This window comes from Lactuca virosa, chromosome 6, assembly GCF_052849685.1.
Source record: "Lactuca virosa cultivar CGN04683 chromosome 6, Lactuca_virosa_CGN04683_v6, whole genome shotgun sequence".
NCBI lineage: Eukaryota > Viridiplantae > Streptophyta > Magnoliopsida > Asterales > Asteraceae > Lactuca > Lactuca virosa.
In genome coordinates, this window is record NC_136431.1 from 6,035,633 (window position 1) to 6,055,710 (window position 20,078).

The 20,078-nt window shown below is 33.0% G+C and overlaps 3 protein-coding genes across 3 annotated transcripts; 1 reads left to right on the forward strand and 2 right to left on the reverse strand.

The window, feature by feature from the left end:
• Positions 1-7,472: 7,472 nt before the first annotated feature.
• Positions 7,473-8,661, reverse strand: LOC145121305 (uncharacterized). The gene is made up of 4 exons (XM_079057074.1): positions 8,299-8,661; positions 8,031-8,226; positions 7,829-7,918; positions 7,473-7,774 (listed from the first exon to the last, which is right to left on the reverse strand). Exons 1-4 carry the CDS (start codon positions 8,659-8,661, stop codon positions 7,473-7,475), a joined length of 951 nt encoding a protein of 316 aa, XP_078913200.1.
• A 21-nt stretch (positions 8,662-8,682) lies between these two features.
• On the reverse strand, positions 8,683-9,922 carry LOC145121306 (uncharacterized). The gene is made up of 2 exons (XM_079057075.1): positions 8,884-9,922; positions 8,683-8,759 (listed from the first exon to the last, which is right to left on the reverse strand). Exons 1-2 carry the CDS (start codon positions 9,920-9,922, stop codon positions 8,683-8,685), a joined length of 1,116 nt encoding a protein of 371 aa, XP_078913201.1.
• A 7,390-nt stretch (positions 9,923-17,312) lies between these two features.
• LOC145120250 (uncharacterized) lies at positions 17,313-18,462 on the forward strand. The gene has a single exon (XM_079056066.1). It carries the CDS (start codon positions 17,398-17,400, stop codon positions 18,226-18,228), a length of 831 nt encoding a protein of 276 aa, XP_078912192.1. The 5' UTR covers positions 17,313-17,397; the 3' UTR covers positions 18,229-18,462.
• The last annotated feature ends 1,616 nt before the right edge of the window (positions 18,463-20,078 follow it).

Here is a 20,078-nt window from a genome sequence, read left to right on the forward strand (position 1 = left end):
TTTTGTAGCTCCTTCCCTATTCAGGCAATCTTGCTTGAAGTGTACCTCTTCACCACACTTAAAGCAGACTTCTCTATTGGCCGTGCATTCACCGGCATAGTGACCAGTCTTTCCACACTTAAAACAAGTGACTTCTACATCACATTTCCCTAAGTGTTCCTTTTTACACTTCTCGCACCATCTTGCTTCACCTCCTCCTCCTTCGAACTTCTTCGAACCAGACTTCGAGAATTTTCTCTTCTCATTGGACCTCGAAGATCCTTCAAACTTTCTCCTCTCACCAACTTCGACCTTGTTGGCGGCTCTACTCTTGATCATCTCTTCAACATACTTAACATCCCAGATAGCTGCCTCCAGAGTAGGTGCATGATGTACTGGCACCGCGTACTCCCATAGAAGTCCCTTTGCGTACCTGTCGATTTTCGTTAGCTCGTCTAGGACAATACGCAAAGCAAACTCCATTTTGTTCGTGAAGTTATTGGTGTATTCATCGATGGACATGCTTCCCTTCTTCAATGTCAGGAATTGGTTCTCTAGCTCAAGCAGATTTTGGGCCGAGCAGTACTTGCACTTGAAGTGCACTAAGAAATCTTCCCAAGTCAGTTACAGGGGCTCATTGGGGATTATGGTCTTCCCCAGAGTGTTCCACCAGCGAACAACGCCATCTCTGAACTGACGCACTGCAAAGTGGTTTGTAGTTTGCCTTTGCAACTACATGTCATGAAGGCTAATTCCATTTCAGAGATCCAGTCCATTACCCCAATGGGATCTTCTTTTCCAGTGAAATTCGACAACATGCAAGTTGTGAAGTCCTTATACTTGTATCCGTTCCTCTCGACTCCTTCATCTTGGTTGTTCCTCCTAACCACTGGCGGTTCAACTTAACTCACAATGTGACTGTAATTTCCTTCATCTGACTGTTCAACGATCAGCCCAGGTTGCACAATGGGTACTGTAGGTTCATCCCTATTTTTGTGGAACATCTGCCTCATCTCTTTCCTCTATTCAGCCATCATAGCCCGAATCATGGCTTGTACTCCAGCCATTGTGATTGGCTCTGGTGCAACTTCTACTATCGGCACCTGATCATTCACTTGGGGTTGAGGGTGCTGATTGCCATTTGCATTGGCATTTCCGACTCCACTTCGGGTTCTTGCCATGTCGATCTATACATCAAATTAGACGTTTGGTGTGCAGTGACGAGAATTAAGATGGGAAAACTTTATTTACGATAGACGTATAAATCTCCTTATCACTCCAAAAACTTACATGCCAGTTCTAATATCGTAATTAAACGTTTAGAATCCTGAGCACATAAAATTTCCAGATCCGATCGGTAATAGACCATAGATCCGAGCAAATAATAGCATATAAGGCATTTGTATAGCTATAACATAAAGCATTTAGTACATAAAAGCATTTTAGGCATCTTTTCTAAAATAAACTAGTGCTCGTGTCTAAAGTGTAGTAGACACTCATCTCACAATCATCGCTTAGCATTCTAAGTTTAAGTCTAGAAATCCTACAAATTCCTAATTCGGTTAAACTAATGCTCTGATACCAACTGTGACATCCCCAATTCCACGGGCAGAAAAGACCGATTTGTTTATGCTTTATTTGAAAATCAGAGTATATTTTTAAAGAAATATATTGCGAAATTTGTTCCCAGAAAAACCTGATAAATATATTATCATAGCATTTCCGAAGAAATGTATTTTGTTTATATTAAAACATTAGGATGTCATCGTCAATACATAAACATCAGCATAAACAGACCTTACATTCATTTACACTAGTGATTTAAATCTCCTTTAATCTCTCAGTGTAATATAGATTCGTATCGAGTGGGTACAAATATATTGAGTGGGTCAAGTTGGGAAACCTGGTGAGTACATAGGGATTTCAATCCCACAATGTTATATCATATATATATATTTTAGAACTCACAAAATATACAATTTCACCATATATAAGCAACTTTACCCCACCCCGTCGATCCTCACGACGACACGATCTATACTCTCGGATCTAAAATTAATCTCTTTACCTAATCCATACTCCCAGATCGGTTATGTCTGATCCATACTCCCGGATCAATAACTATGCTCATTCCATACTCTCGGTCTACGGACAATTGACTATGTCTTAATCCATACCCCCGAATTAATAACAAATAATTATGTCCTATCCATACCAGGGGCGGATCCAAGGGGATCCCGGGGTAGCTCGGGATACCCCTCAAAATTTTTTCGGTAGTGTAATTTATTTTTACGCATCCCTCAAAATTTTTTCGGTATATTGTATATATACGTATCCCTTCACTTATAAAAAGAAACAAGTTACTGGTCTGCTGGTTAAGGTGCTGGATTATTGAAACAAAGGTCTCAGGTTCGAGTCATGCTCCTTACATATATCTTTGTTTACTTTTTGTTTTTTTCCCAGCTATTCTATCCCACATCGCTAAACACATGTAAAGTCAGTCATTTTTGTCTATTATATAAACATGTTATCCTCATTCTTCATTTGATATCTACTTTGAGTCCCACATCGATTCAAGTATCAAAATATACTTCAACTTCATGTTTATTTAACAAGACTTGAGGTTAGTTAAGGATTCAATTAAGGTTTGAGTTTAAAATCGAAACCGAACCGGGGAAACCCAAGTACCCTAGAAAAAAATTTGGGTTACCTTAAAAAAAATTAGGGATACCCCTTTACTTTGATCCTGGCTCCGCCACTGATCTATACTCTCGGACTAAGGACAACTGACTAAGTCTAATCCATGCTCTCAGATCAATGAAAAGTTTTAAAGTTCTACCCTCCGTGTATATCTCACTCGTAGTCATAAGGAAATACTACCCAATATTCCTATTAATTAATTTAGGTTTACTCTATATCCTAAATCATCATATATTATTAGATATGCTCTTAACACGTATTTCAGGAAATATCAAATATTTCACACACAAACATATATTTAATACTTTAATCAATACTTGTATTAAAATCATGTTCATGAAAGGAACTATACACTCACATTAGTAGCGTGATTGGATAGAATCTAACTAGAAACGGTCAACGGTTATTGGTCGTCGGGCTCGGGACGCGAAACGCCTTCAGCAAACGAGAGAAAGGTAAGAAGATTTGGTGTAAGGAAGCTTAGGGTCGAACTTGCTATTTCTAGGCTGTGAAAAACATGTCCACGTCATGGGCTTATATGTCCACATCGTGGCGGATGGCTGAATCACTTCGTAGGCTTGCTATCTGCGTTCTAGCTTCGAAAGGTGCCCGGATGACGTTTCCACGTCGTGGCCTTTATGTCCACGTCGTGGGATCTTAACACATCACTCCCGTAGACTTAGCACGTGTTTTTCGAGCCTCAATTAGTGTGCTTGACTAATTTTACATCGTGGATCTTATGTCCATGTCGTGGAGCATGGTTGATTAGGGTTTCTCCCACGTGTCATGCTCTTAGACTGCTACATCTTTGGAAGGTCATAACTTTTGCATACGAACTCCGTTTTTGACGTTATTTATATCCACACGTAGGTGGAGACGTACTCTACAAATTTATTTTATATCACTAAGGATAAAAAGTACTTTATCTTAAACTCACTTTTTACGATTCCTGGTGTTGTGCCGGTTTTGTCGCGGAACTTCGACATATCATAACTTCTTCGTTATAACTCAGATTTCAGCATTCTTTATATGTACGGAAACCTTGTGACATATACTAAAACTTAGTTAAGATTATTTATTCTAAATAATAATCTATCAAAAAGTAATTTTTGATGCTTATCGTCTCTAAATTGACTAGCCCGAATCTGCGAGCGTTACAGTGCACGATCACGCCTTCGCCTTCCCACGATCATCTGAAGTACCTGAAACAAAATCAATAACTGTAAGCCCGAAGCTTAGTGAGTTCCCCTAATATACCAACGCCATACATAACATAACACTATCATACAAACAACATGCATATATAGAGTCTACAGTACGACTAGTCCTCCCTTACCGGGCCTTCAGTCTACCTGGTCCACTCTTAGAGTCTTCAGTATGACTGGACTGCCATCACCGGGCCTTCAGTCTATCTGGCCCACTCTCAGAACCTTTAGCATGTCTGGTCCGCCCTTGCAGGCTTTCAGCCTGTCTGGACAGTTATATGGGGCTTCAGCCTGACTAGTACGCCCTGACGGGTCTACAGTCTATCCGGGCCGCCCTAGGTATGTTGGCCTAGAGCACAAAGCAGGACCACCTCAACCCACCCCCAATCAAACACATAAATATCATACGCTAGTTAACATGTACAGATAGTCATACAGATCTAATAGATCACTAATCATAGCATCATCCTATATACCAGGATACCGATCTAACAGATCACTAACATATCATCATCCTATAACCAGGATATAGATCTAACAGATCACTAACATAGCATTATCATATAACCAGGATACAATCCAAAAAGGGCCGACCTTGGTGCCTTAGACCTGTTGATATAGTGAGAAGAACTCACCTCACAAGTAGTGATGTGGTGACAATATCCAACTCCTAATCACAACTATGAACTCAACCGCCTGTAATCACCATGTGACTAATTCCATCAAAATCCCAAATTACCAAAATACCCTCAGAAGTCAAACTTGGTCAACCCTGGTCAAAGTCAAAGTCATCAGTCAATGTCAACAGTCCATGTTGACCCAACTCGTCGAGTTCTCTAAGAACTCAGAAAACCGGGGAAAAAACCTAAATAACTTGTTGAGTTATCTCCTAAACTCGGCAAGTCCATTCAGAATCCAGAAAACAGGAAAACCCGACTCAACTCGTCGAGTTGGCTATGCAACTCGTCGAGTTCCTTCAGCCCTTTTCTCATTCAGACGCCTTTAAGCGAAACCAAGGCTCCAAAGTGTAGATCTAGCCTCCTAGGATGTAGTTACCACATAAAGTTGCTAACTTTACGTGCATGCAAGGCTTCAAGAGGCTAAAACACCCAAAACTAGGCTTAGGAAGAGGTTTAGGGCTTGTAGAAAGGCCAAGACTGTTGGATTTGGTGTCTAAGCCCATAAGTATAACTGGGATGTACTTGACCCGATTGTAGCATGGTCCTTTTTGGGTTGCCTTCACTAGTGCAATTTGATAGGATGGATTTTGAGAATAAGGTTATTTATGGTTTATTAATATATTACAAGTATAATATATTAATATGAAATCATATTATTTAATTAGTATCGATCAAGAATTAATTTGGAATTAATTTTGTGGACAAAAGAGACTAATTAAATATATGGGGATTGATTATGTAAATCAATGATTTTTGTAGTGTGGGCCAATGATTATTGATTATGTAGATGGGCTAAACTAATCCATGGATAGTCCATGGAGGTTAAATCCATGGAGCATGAGAATGTGGAAAGTCATAGGTCATTAGGGTTTACAAACTGTAACCCTAGCATGTGCAACACTATAAATAAGCCCCTCCTAGAGCCAAAATCGGTTGCCACTTACTTTCCAAGAGGGTGAAGTTGATTTTGTGCTAGTAGCCTATTCTCTCAAGCCTCCTCTTGCATATTGGTATTTGTGAACCAATAGAGGCATCACACTTGAGGTGCTCAAGCTTTCAAAGGTCAAGAACTACAAGTCCTTCTAAGAGGTAAGTCATCTAACTAGTTGTATCATTCAATTATTCAAATGTATGCTAGTTAGGACAATGCTTTGGAAAATTTAAAATATGCATGTATAATTAGAGAAAACATAGATCCAAAGCATTTAGGGTTGCATGTGCACCATAGGCGTGTTATAATGCTCAAAACCCAACAGTGGTATCAGAGCCTAGGATTGTTTTCTATTATATTTGATGCTTACTAGTTTTTCAAAGTTGAAAAAGTCGAAATTTTGGCCCCTGACTGGTGAACTCGCCGTGTCCACTCAGTAACAGAGCAACTCGGCGAGTCAGTTCATGCACTCGACGAGTTGAAGGCTCTGTTTGCAGAATTTCGAGTTTCTTGGCCTGGTTTGGATTGAGAACACTACCACAAACTGTTTTGGATCATTGGAAATGTTTTTTATGATATGGTAGTGCTTGTACTCATCCAACCACAAAATAATTGTCAAAGTTTTAAAAAATAATTGTTGTTTTATATGATAAACAAAGTTTCTTGCAAATTGTTGACTTATAATTATCTTGTTTATGAGTTTGGTTAGATCATCCATGAATTATGTGATACTTTTTTTGTTGTTAGATAATGATCTAAATGAATTTTAATGACCTCCATAACTTGTCCTCAAGTTATGGAAAATGAAAGGTCTCATACATTAAAATCCAATTAAACTCATAAGTTATGAATGTGAAGAGTTTTGACAAGTTTCAAAACTTGCCCTCAAGCTTTGGAATTTGTAAAGTCACACTTATGAAACTTTAATTCCAAACCCTAGAGTTTTAAAAGTTAAAATTCAACCCTTATACTTTATAATATTATAATTTTAATTTTATATATATATATATATATATATATATATATATATATATATATATATATGTATATGTATATGTATATGTATAAGACAAGTCGGTGTTACCGTTAGTAGGCCTCATTCATGAAGCTGGTCTATAACGGGGGGGGGGGGGTATAAGGTTACTGCCTATAAAATAGTGGTTTAATGGGTGTACACTCTCACCCACCGCTTCCTTGACTGGTGGAGGGTCGTTAGCCGAACGGGTAGGATAGGAAATTAATTTTCCCTCATTAGAAGTATAATGATTAAAAATAAAGTAACTAAACTTTTATTAAATTCCCAATCTTAGTTATAATCTTTTCATGTCTGTTAGGAACTAAAACCGAAACAAAAACAAACTGTAGGGATTATCCAAGTGTAAAAAGAACGTTAGAAACCAAACACGCAATTTTGACAAACCACATGGACGATTTCAATAATATGTTTTTTTAATTATACACTAGTTTATAACCCGTGGGAACCACGATTGTGAAATTAATTTCACTTTCATACTAAAATGTTGTAATTATTAATCAAATAATATAAATAAAATTAACAAAGTCTTATTAATAATAATATGAAAACATGTTATGAGGAATAAAATTTTACAAACAACTTACAAATTTCCAAAAACTTCTTTATAAACAACCTTAGAAATTTTCTTTGTAAGTCTACCATCCTTATCTAAAATTAACAATTTTAATCCTTCTCGACTTTGAACTCTAGATAGGGCAACATATAATTGACCATGTGTAAAAACCGGATCTTTCAAAAACAAACCAACCTTAGATAAGGACTGTCCTTGGCTCTTGTTAATTGTCATTGCAAAACAAACAGCTAATGGAAATTGTCTTCTTTGGAATTTGAATGTGATTTTTTTTCAGATGGTGTTAAAGTAATTCTTGGAATAAAGGTCCGATTTCCAATATTACTTCTAGTTATGATAACTACCTCAATAAAACGTTTGCCCAAAGATATCACCTGTAGTCTAGTGCCATTACATAAGCCATTTTTTTATCAATGTTTCTCAGTAACATAACTGGAACCCCAAATTTCAAAACTAACTTATGATTAGGCAGACCTGAGACTTTAAGACCATTTAAAACATCAGGTGAGTATAAATTGGCATCAAAGTGATAATGGAAAAACTCAGATTCACATAGTTTATCTGAACTTAGATATTCAACTTCATCTCCTGGAAATAATGCTAGCAAACGATCATTTATTTTTCCGACAACTTCATTTTTTGGAGCAAGTATTGCTCTTTCTTGAAAATATTCTGGATTGCTAGAAGCTTCAAGAATTTAAGGATATACAAAATCGATTAATGAACCTATAGGATCATAAGGATCATTAATTAGAAGATCATCCGGAATATCAATAATCGCTTCACCATCATTAGAACCACCAAGTTTCCCTTCTCCTATATCCAAAAGCCATTGTCTGTTGAAAAGAAGATGTATCACTTCCAACAGTTAGCCTCATATTCTTGGTTAGTTAATAGTCTTTGCATTGTTGCCATAAATATGATGAACTTAATGAAGCATTAAAAATGTCTTGTCTACTACCACTTGGGATAACAGGCATAATTTGTCTAAAATCTCCTCCAAAAACAATTACTTTCCCTCCAAATGGCAAAGTTGAATTTCTAGGATTATGACACTTGAATATATCTTTTAAAGTTCGATCTAAAGCTTCAAATGCATGCTTGTGAATCATGGGTGCTTCATCCTAAATGATTAATGAGATTTTTCGTAATAAACTGGCGAGTTCACTATCTGGTGATATGGAACAAATAGAAACCTCAGTAAGAACCAAAGGAATTATAAACCATGAATGTGTTGTCATGCCACCGGTTAATAATAAAGAAGCGATCCCACTTGAAGCAACATTTAAAACAATTTGAGCATTACATCTAACTGTGGTAGATAATGTCTTCCAAAGATAGGTTTTACCCGTTCCACCATAACCGTAGACAAAGAAAACACCTCCTTCATTATTGTTTATTGCAGTCATGATATCATTAAAAATGTTTTGTTGCTCAGATGTTAATGCAATAGAAAGCCGATAAAACTCATTCTTTAAATTTGGTATGTCATAATCTAGCTCCTCACTAATAAGACGATTGTTTGAAGAGGATACATAATTAGCATCCGACAAAGGCATCCTTGTAAATTTTTTGAGACTTCAATTGTTACGAAGTAAAATTTGTTCAATATCAAACAAAGTCAGGTTCTTAATTTGATCTTCATTAAGTGATAAACCTGAAAGAAAATTGGTATAATAATAACAAAAAAATATATAAACAAATTTGTTCTTGAAAGAAATTAATATTGTATATTGATTTAAAAATGTATTTTAATAAATAAGTAAAGAATATTATAGTACCTGGAGATTTTAATCTTTGTTGTTGATTGTAAAGAATTCCATCCGACAAGTATTCCCATGTATTTTCCCACACAACATCCGGGCTAGATAAGCTGTGAGATAATAACATGGTAGCGAATAAGAACCGTAAGTAATAACCGGATCCAGACTGACTTGCTTCCTTAATAGCTTCGATGTATTCTTTATCATCATCTAAGAGGCCAAGAGCATAACATGCATCTCTAAATGAAGGACATATTTCACCATTAACCATGCAGATTTCTTCAAATGATGTTGGTCCTTTGACTTTGTTTAAAAGAATTCTTAAGAAATATGCTTCGCCAAGATTAGGTGACACTGAATGAATTCTGCCAATCGAATATCCAACCTCCCTTGGCTTCCAAGTTTTTGAACCAAGCTTCCAAACAAACTTTGTTGGGAATTCAACATAAGTTAGTTTTTTTGCTTCTTTGTAAACTTTATTGCACTCCATCCAAGATGTGAACATCGAAGAAGCAACTGAAGGTTTGTTAAGAATATTGTCAATATCATCATCTACACCGTAGACAACTTGTTGTTGATTAGGTAGATGAAAAGGAAGTCTCATCACTGAAGGATGCCTGTAATGATGATCGTATCCATAAATTCGCCAAGATGCTTCACATGCAGAAAGATATCTACAATCATAGTATTCTTTTATCTCATCGATTGTATCATCTTTATCACAAGCATTGTTGTTTTGCACAAAAGTAATAGTAGCTCTATACGGACATTTATTAATATATCTGAATAAATACTTGATCGAAGATCCCTGATTGCACCATTCAACATTTATGTGTGCTTGGTATCTTTTCAACATATATTTGTTGTATGGAACAACATTTCGGTTATCTAACTGGACACCAGATTTTTCTACAAACGATCCATTGTTTTCTCTCCTATATATAGGAAAACCATTCTCATCAATTGAAGTATGTTCAGAGAAATTCTTTGGGAAGTTTTTAGAGCATTTGTTATCCACCATGCTAGGGCAATTGACATTTTGAGCACCACAGACCATGTATCATGAACTCCTTCACAAGTGAATACAAAGCAGGATCTTGGTGAATACTGGGAATCTCAACTGAAATAAATTGATGAATGTGTTCCACGGTAGGAAGCTTGTAATCAGGTTGCATGAATAGACAAATATGACTGTGAGGCAAACCGCGCTTTTGAAACTCAATTGTATACACAATTGCATATATCGAAATAAACAAATTTGTAATAAAAAATTAAATAATGTAGCAAATATAACTATATTTTAAATAAAAAACGACATTAAAATATAATATTTTTAGTATGAATAAATAATTTTAAATACCTGCTTGAACCATGCCAAATACTGAATTCTCGCGTAGGTCTTTAATCAACGCATCAAGTTTGATCTTAAATAACCTACATAGCCTGAATATGTATGGTGCTTTTCCTCTATTAATGGATGAATCAACTTTCCCACCCATCGACGTACATGAAAACATTGAATTGTAACGACGGATGTTTTTCATGAAGTATTTGCTTTTAGAATCTACTGCATGATAAAGTTGTTTGTAACTTTGCGGTGGTTCTTTTAAAGGAGGTAGTTGTACCTTCCCATAACCACAACAGAGAGAAAAGATCTTATTCCCTGTTTTATTGCCTCTTGAAGATTAGTCTTTCCATAATTTAGCATGACATAGTTCACAAACAACATTCTGATCACCATGATCTAAATAACATGTTAAATAGAACATTATAAAAAAAATGTAAATATAAATAAAAATTATAATTACTAACTTAAAATATGTAAAATGTTTTTATGATTATTACTTTTTGATATACCAACATGTGTTGGTTGGATAATATCTCGACCATTAATATCATCATCTGTCGTTAAGTGAAATATATGTATAGGAGATATATGTGCAAACTTTCTTTTTGAGTTCTTGGAATTAGAAGATGTAGGATATCGTCGATTATTTAATAAGGGTGTTGGACCATTATGTTGACTGTTACAAACAGCTAAAAGAAAAATAAGTTGTTAATCATGTAGTTAATTTAATGTAAAATAATTGAGAATGTATAATGTAGTTAATATTCATACCATTTGAGATATTGGAAAGTGGAGTCCTAGAATTTAGATTTGAAGGAGATTGCAAGTTTGTAGAATGATGTTGGGGAGTCTTGTCATAGCTGGCATTTTCCTTTTGAGACGAAATATGTGTGAACTTTTTTGAAGAGTTTAAATGTTAACGACGATTGAAGACATTAGCTACTTATAATTACAAATTTGTTTAATAATAAAATTAATTAATAATAATGAAACTTAAACACAATTGGGTAATTTCCATAAACATATATTAGGATAATAAAAATAATTAAAGCACACAAAATAATTACCTTTCTGGCTCGTGTTAACAGATTGCATTGCAGACGAAGTTTAACCGTTTGATAAGGTAGATTTATTTTTGAATTTTCTATTATCCAAATATAACTTCCTTAGTTTTCGTTGCTCTTTAGCCAAAGCGGAATCAATTTTTCTCTTGGAATCTATAATAGAAACAAAGTTTAATTAAAATTTTATTACATTTACAAGTTAAAAAATAGAAACAAAGTTTAATTAAAATTTTATCTATAACCCTAAGTTAAAAAATAAGCCGAACATGTTAATTATTGATTTATATGTTGATAAACATATATAAAATATGATGCATAAAATAAAAACATATTAAACAATAAAGACATGTAACTTAAGTATCTAACTTATCTTTGTATTTATGATGATTGGGTTATGATATACCTGCATGTGTGGAATGAATAATATTGGGAGCATTAATATCATCATCTGTTGTTAGGTCGAATATACGTATAGGAGATACATTTGCAGACTTTCCTTTTAAGTTGTGCACTCCTGGAGAAATCTGTTTGGATGAATAACTGTGAGTGATTGTTGATGAATTGGTTGATTTGATGGCATTAGAAAATGTATAATATGGTCTGTTATTTGATGAGAGTGTTCGAATTTTATGATGATTGGTAGAAAAATCTGAAAAAAAAGATAACTTGTTATTCATGTAGTTATTGCAATGTAACATAATACTTCATGTATAATAACTCCATATAATTTGAAATACATTTAATAACGGAAAAAAAGATTAATATTAAAGTTAATTATATAGATATGAAATGTTTATATTATTTAACACATAACATATTAATTCTACAAAAAAAAAAAAAGTTAACGTAGAAAATAATTACCATTCTGGGTAATGTTAAAAGGTTGTGAGGTAGATGAAGTACGATCGGCTGATATGTTAAATAATCTTCTTACCCTTCTATTATCCAAATTTAATTTCCTTAATTTTCGTCGTTCTTTAGCATAAGTAGAATCCATATTATAGTCTATCCTCTGTAAAAAGAAAATAAATATAAATATAATTTGTATTTAAAATACAAATTGTATGCGAAATAATTTGTTATGTATATTGTTACAATTAAAAACCAATTATTCTTCTCAGAATCAAAATCAATCACTTTTGCAACTTCACCTTCAAAAATTTCACCTGCACATGTTCCCCTCCTTCAACTTTTGTAGTCTTTGATGACGACATCTTGTCATTGACATCCAAAACAAATACGTCCTCAAGAGCTCGCTTCAAACCTCTTGCTGTGTCAAAATCCTTTTTTTGGACTTGTGGCTGTCGATTTGAAAACATTGGTCGGTGTAACATTATCATCAGTCTGAGATATGGCATCCTAATTTAACAAATAAATATTATTATTAAAAGGGTAAGAAGGTTTAAGATAAAAAAATTAGAAGTTTAGATAAGTTGTACAACACCTTTATACATCTGTTATCTTGAGATTCATAATCAGTGGTACCAACATCAAAGGATTGTGAATTACATCCCTGTATAAAACATATAAGAAGATCACCACAATGTTTATTAAGTATTGTATATAATGAGAATAATTTGAAGTATAATCACCTCTGCAACGACAAAGTTTTTTTTCCAACTGTTGTATCAACTTGTCATCATCACTAATCCTCAAAATACTATATTGATTGTTGTTCCTTTCAACATTGTATTTTGAAATAGAAACTATGAAAAACATTGTATTTTGAAATATAAACTATGAAAGCTAATTTCATATCTTTCAAGACATTAATTTCAGAGGGGTATAAGCCAGTACCAAAACCAAGCTGCAAATAAAACATCAACAGAGGAAATTATATACAAATACAATAAAAAATAGAAATATATGTATGAAATTAAAAAAAAAAATTAACCCGAGCTGTTTTTGCAATTAAATCTTTCGCAAAAATTTTAAGAAGCTTCTTCGCATCTTGTTCAAACATTGTTAAAGTCATACTTCCGGTATGATCTTGAACACACATTGGAATCATGAACCTATGGCAATTGTAAAATCCTCAAAACTAGTCAACATAATATGTAAAATTATATTTTACTGAAAATGAGTATACCAAAAAGCAATAACTTTGGAAGAACTGATGTTACAGTTTTTGTGCATTTTGGATTTCGACATTCATATTTTGCGTGTTGAAATGATCCGATGACATTGGCTTCATCAGAAGGCGTGTCTGAAAATGCCCTGGTATTGCAGTTTGTACATGCTGGGTAATACCAATCTTTATTTTGAAGAATTCCTTTAATTGTCGCAACAATAACATACTTTTTTTTCTGAGTAAATAAAATGATAGAAATGCAATGTAAATTGTATTGAAAAATAAATAACGAAATGCAATAATTCCATAAATCTCTTTCAGAATTTGTGTTACCTCAACTGGCTCGAAAATATCAGCAATTGTTTTAAGATCATTATTAAGTAGGAAATCATCATTTTCAGAACTTCGATTAGATTTCATATAGGTGAATGTACTCAATGAGTTTTCATGGGGACCATCTTGATTCAAACTGTTAATTAACATCATATTTAGAAATTAAAAGATACAATGTCATTTACTATTAAAAATAAAAATAGTAAAATGTAATATACCTTTTTTTGAAAACATTTATCTCATCAATGTCACTATTGATGATGAACTTCGATACATTATAGTACGTATTGACGTATCGACGATCTATAAAAAAAGTATATAAAACGAATAAGTAATAAATAATTAACATTACAATATAAAACATAATCAAAAAAACTTTATACCTTGCCAAACACTAATCCTTGCAAATTGAATGATTATGACGATGCGGACTTTATGTGGATTCTTTTGGATATAATCTAAGAATGTGTAACTATAATCGCCCCATAGGTTAACATCCAATTGCAAACCACTACCAAAAAAGACGGAAATTACAATTAAAAAAAATGTTATTCCAATTTAAGAGTTAATATATAGCATAGTTGTAGGTTATAAAAAGACATACTTCTCATCTTGGATTTGTAATCTCATCTTATGCCTTTTTCGATCTATATTTCGAGCATTTATTTCACAAACTACTACTACTACCAATCCGATAACATCTGTATATAAACATAAATATCAATAAACATATAAAATTAGTATTTATTTGAAGGGTAGAATATAATAATTTATTTAAAATATATAAATTGACAGGTAAATAGAAAATACCATATTATTTATTGCAGTAAAAAGTAATGATATGGTTTTGGAAAAGCAATACCAGGGCATTTTCAGACATGTGGCAAAAAGGTGACATGTGACATATTGTTAATGGTGATTATTTGGTATGCAATATTTAAAAATAAAGTTAAAAATGTAAGAGGTTTTAATATTGAATTAGTCTTGGTCTGTCATTATAAAAACGATATCTAATTGTTAGTTGTTAATTGTTAATGTATTATATATACATGTTTGAAGGATAATATAAAAATTATTAAATAGAAAATACTAACCCAATGACATATTTTCTGGAACAGTGCCATTGATAATCGCCCGATATTCAACAAAATCAAAGCCATTTACTGATCTAGAAAAATCGTCACACGGAGTAACAGTATTGTCCAGATTCAAAGCAAGCTTTTGTAGTTGATTGGTAAGTTAAAATCTTCCTTCCTACATCTTTGCTAAATTTGGAGATTTGATGATAAAAGCTTCACCTTCTTTTAGAAATTTTTTGAACATGTAAATGTAAGCTTTATGGACATAACCTTGGATCTTGTTACCCTGAATGAAGAAAAAATGTGGTGCAAATACGATTAATAAAAAAATAAAGATTACTATAAACAGTAAATAGATAAATAATAAAAAAAACATATATGAAATATACCTCTTCGTCCATTAGAATAAGTTCAATAGAGAAAAGTTCATTTTTATTGTAGTAACTATCAAGTGTCCATAATCTGATAACACGAAGCTTCATTGTGAATATGTCCTTCAAGACATTGAGATCTCGTATGAGAGTAAAATCACCAACAACCATGAAACTGTAATAAGGACAAATACATAAATACTAAGATGGCTGAATATCGTTGAAATAGTCTTTATTAATGTTTTGTTATTGAAATGTTATGCAACAGGAAAATAAAGGATTTATAGTACCTTGTAGTATGAAATTGCAGGAGGAGAAAAAGAATGCAGAGAGAAAAAAAGCAAAGGTGTTGAAATCAGTTTCCTTGTTGTAATTTATATAACATTGGTGAGATGGAATTCATTTAATTTTGCATTAAATTTAATATACATATGCCTAATATATATTCCTATTCCTATTCATAATTCATAATTCCTAATATACTGTAATGTTAATACATAATTCATAATTCCTAATATACTGTAATGTTAATATGGAAGGTATTCAAGTCATATTAATATTAATATGAATTGATATGGAAGGTATATAATATCTGCAAGATATATTGGGTGTATGTTAATAAAATTGTTGGTTAATTTTCAGGGATTTCAAAATGGATGACATGTATAATTGATAAGGAACACAAGAACATGTGTAGAAAGAAATAGGTTCGGACCAACAAACCTGGCATATTGCCATATTGGGTTATATCTCATATGAATTTTAGTTTTAAAGTTTTCAAAAAAGTAATGATTAATTGATTTTCGTTTCAATTCAAATATAGTTTTTTAGCTATTTAAATTTACATTTAATATTCTGATCTTATGTCTTGAATTTTTAATTGATGTTCATGATTTTAAGGCAAACGAATCATGCTAAATGGGAAGTTTATAACAATGAATTGAACCTTATTAAATATTAACATTGGTAAGCATAACAAAAAGATGAAGAATAACGGGCTTTAAGCCTTAAAGTAAAACTATTATTTTAAATAGAATCCAAAATTCAATATCAATAAATGTGGTAAGATGAATAAAAGGAAATTGAAATTTGAAAATATGAAATGAATTAAATGTAAAACTGAATAGCAAAAAGGTGACACATGACATGTATAATTGACTAGGTGTGAGACCCATGTATTACATGAGTTTATTTAAAAAAAAACTAAATAAAAAATTCTAAACATTTGAGAAGTTTAAATTTATAAGAAAAATGACAAAATATTGAATTATAAAAATTAAAGTGTTTTTTTTTTCTTTTTTAAATTTAAACAAATAAATTAGATAAATAAGTAAAGAAAATTAATGAATCCTTAATTTAGTAATTTTGAAAATTAAAAAGAAAGTTAATTAATAAAATTGATATGCATTTATTATTGTATTTAAATACTATGTAGATTTAATAAAATGAAAAAACCATAAAATGACATGTGGAATAAAAATTAATTTAAAATAGCCACAAAATTACATGTGGCAAAATAAATGAGAATGTGACATGTGGCAAAAAGATTTTTATTTTTTAGGGAGTATTAGGAGGTGTTAGAGATTTTACACATGACAGTAGGAGATTCAACCTAGTTATTTATTAGAAAGGGTGATATATTTATGAATTTTACATTGCTATTGTTGTCTGATTCCTATCAAAAGAGATATGGGAAAATTAATTTGAAACTGAAAACGGAATCACGTTTTTCTGAACCACGAAAATGGAATTCTATGGTTAGGACTTAGAATACCTCTTCTGTAAACTCTCGGTGCTTTATTTACGTACATCGAATCAGAAGTTTCATAATTATAAATCGGAAATTGTCACAAATTTTAATTAAGCATTCTATTTACATTTCGTTCATAACCATTAAGTCCGAGTTCAGAAAGATAGGCTAAATGATAAGGATTCTACTTATATACAAAACCAATGCTGCATGGAAAGCTGTGCACGACTAGACTGCTTCTGAAATCAATGGATTGTCACCACATCCTCACGGATGAAACAATTTCACGGACATGTTTTGAAGTTCGCAAAATCACCAACAAAAATCCAAAACCTCCACTTCCGATTCCTGATTTTTATAGTTGTAGGATGATGACATGTTCTAATTCTACTAAGTGATGTTCTGCATCATCACTTCTACCTTCACGGGTTGGCATTTACGAATACATCTATAAAGCTATCATGAGTAATACCATAGAACTCTAAAACATAAAACCCTTCTTCCAAAACACTAATCATGGGTTCTAAGATCTCAGCCATATTCTACATCTTCTTGATATTCTTGTCCAGTTCGTCGTTACCTTTAGTCTTGAGTTGTAATTGTAGCCCGCCTTACCATCAACCTAGCCCACCAAAAACTCCAAGGCCACACCCTCCCTCCACCAAGCCACCGCATCATGGTGGAGGGCCTAAGGTGTCACCGCCTAAAACTAAACCACCGAAGACACAGCCGCCAAAGGTTCCGCCGCCAATTACTAGACCACCTATCGTACGTCCTCCACCGATTACTAGACCACCTATTGCTATTCCGCCAATTGTGATGCCCCCTCCAGTTATAATACCTCCGCCTATCTTACCACCACCTATAATAAGCCCTCCGGTCATAGCACCACCTGTGATCACTCCTCCAGTGATAGTCCCACCACCTTCTTCTTCGTACCCACCGTACACACCTCCAGGTGGTGGTACGGGTGGTGGAAGTGGTGGAAAAGGTGGTGGAGGAAGTGGTGGAGGTGGAGGAAAAGGAGGAGGTGGGAGTGGGGGAGGAGGTGGTGGAGGAGGCGGAGGGGGCGGCGTTATGCCAACATGTCCGATAAACGCCCTGAAGCTAGGGGCATGTGTGGATGTTCTTGGAGGATTGGTGCATATTGGATTAGGAAATCCCGTGGAAAACATGTGTTGCCCTGTGCTTAAAGGTTTGCTTGAGTTAGAAGCAGCTGTGTGTCTTTGCACTACCATAAGGCTTAAGCTTCTTAACTTGAATATATTTATTCCTCTTGCTCTTCAAGCCTTGGTAACTTGTGGGATGACCCCTCCACCTGGTTTTGTGTGTCCTCCTCTTCTCTAAATCAAAATGGTAAAAAAAAAAAACTAATAAGGGCTGTAATGTAGGGCATTCTTGCCCTACTAGCTGGCTCGGTACTAAATCTCATTGGTGATGATGATGATTTATCTTGTAAATTGTATTACTCGTAGTACTTTCGCGTAATTATGTAATTTTAAATTGCCAGTAGTGTACTATGAATCTAGCTTGTCTTATTATGTGCCAAAGAAGGTAAAAGCTTAAATTTTGTTTGTAAAACTCTTGGTCAACCATAACATTTCGACAAAGAGGTAACTTACCTTCACTTTAGATAGATAGATAGGGTTGTAAACGAACCAAACGAACACGAACAAGGTCTTGTTTATGTTCGTTCGTTTAAGTTAGCCGAACAACAAACGAACACGAACGGATAAACGAACGAGATTTTCTTGTTCATGTTCGTTTGTTTATCAAATTACCTTGTTCATGTTCGTTCGTTTATATTCGTGAACATGCTAAACGAAGATAAACGAACAAAGAAAAAAAAACACAATTGAACATATATGAACATAAACGAACATATAATATAGCAATATAATAAAAAAATTTAAATACAAATGAATATAAATAAACTTAAACGAACGAACATAAACGAACGTAAATGAACATCATAAACGAACGTTCACGAACATAAATGAACGAACAAGACCATTGTTCATGTTCGTTCATTTAACTTAACGAACGATAATTTTTGTTCGTGTTCGTTCATTTATTAAATAAACGAACATAAACGAACTTCTCGTCGAACAGTTCACGAACGGTTCGCCGAACGTTCACGAACGGTTCGCCGAACGTTCAGTTCGTTTACAGCCCTATAGATAGATATGGAATAGAGATTGAGCTCAATGGTTATAGATATTGAGTTCATGGTTATTGAACCATTGAAAAATTTAAATTTTTTAAGATAAAAATATTACAAAATATACGATTTCTTTACAAAAACATTTTCTACTGAATTTTATAAAATTTCAATGCATTATGGAAATATTATAAAATTATAAGAAATATGAACTAATGATACGACAATCTATTAAATAAACCTTATTAATTTTAATAAACCTTAGTAATTTGGATGTATTATAGATATTAGTAACTTACATACATGATATTCTCATTATTTTTAGCAACATTCAAATTTTTATCCAAAATCTAATCATGTTTTTTTGAACGCAATCTTTTTTTTTTGGAACAAACAACTAAATATTATTAACCATTAACTATGACTAGTAAGATTTAGCCCTAAAACAAAATTACTCTGCACGACGAATCATAAAATGATACAATCGATGCATAAAGGAAAATAGAACAAAAAATGATTAAGAAAATCTCACGGGCAAGTTTATTAAGTCGGAGTAAAGTTTCGGATTACTAATCTTTAAGATTACTTTTTAAACCGTTATTTTAAAGTTTAAATTTTATCCAAAAACAAAAACAAAATTTAAATTTATTATTATTTTTACGTTTTTCACATTGATATCCGAAAAAACAATTATGTAAAATGTTCACCATATGCATAATTCATTTGAAAAAAAACGTTTTTTTTCAACGAATCAGCTGCAATAACACTGTTTTAGTGTAATACCCCGTCTTTATCTTACTGTATAATTTAGTATAAACGTATATGTATGAAATTCAGATTGTCAGTACATTACGTTTTAGCCAATGTGTTCCATATGAAAGTTGTAGTAAACGAAAATACGAATCCATAGATATAAAGAACGTTGAAAAACGACATTGTATGAAAAATTATGAATTTCGGAAGATGATTTTATTTTATAAATATCATATATGTTTATATAAAACGAAAGCAAAATATATTACGTTTTACGTGAAGT

Bases quoted from the DNA above. Each gene is read 5' to 3' on its own strand.
- LOC145120250 (XM_079056066.1), top strand. From the start codon at position 17,398: ATGGGTTCTAAGATCTCAGCCATATTCTACATCTTCTTGATATTCTTG.
- LOC145121306 (XM_079057075.1), bottom strand. From the start codon at position 9,922: ATGGTCTGTGGTGCTCAAAATGTCAATTGCCCTAGCATGGTGGATAAC. The intron at 8,760-8,883 runs GTACTATAATAT...ATTTTCTTTCAG, and splicing joins ACAAAGATTAAAATCTCCAG to GTTTATCACTTAATGAAGAT.
- LOC145121305 (XM_079057074.1), bottom strand. From the start codon at position 8,661: ATGCCTTTGTCGGATGCTAATTATGTATCCTCTTCAAACAATCGTCTT. The intron at 8,227-8,298 runs GTTTCTATTTGT...TTAATCATTTAG, and splicing joins TTCCTTTGGTTCTTACTGAG to GATGAAGCACCCATGATTCA. The intron at 7,919-8,030 runs GTTCATCATATT...TTTTGGATATAG, and splicing joins CATTTTTAATGCTTCATTAA to GAGAAGGGAAACTTGGTGGT.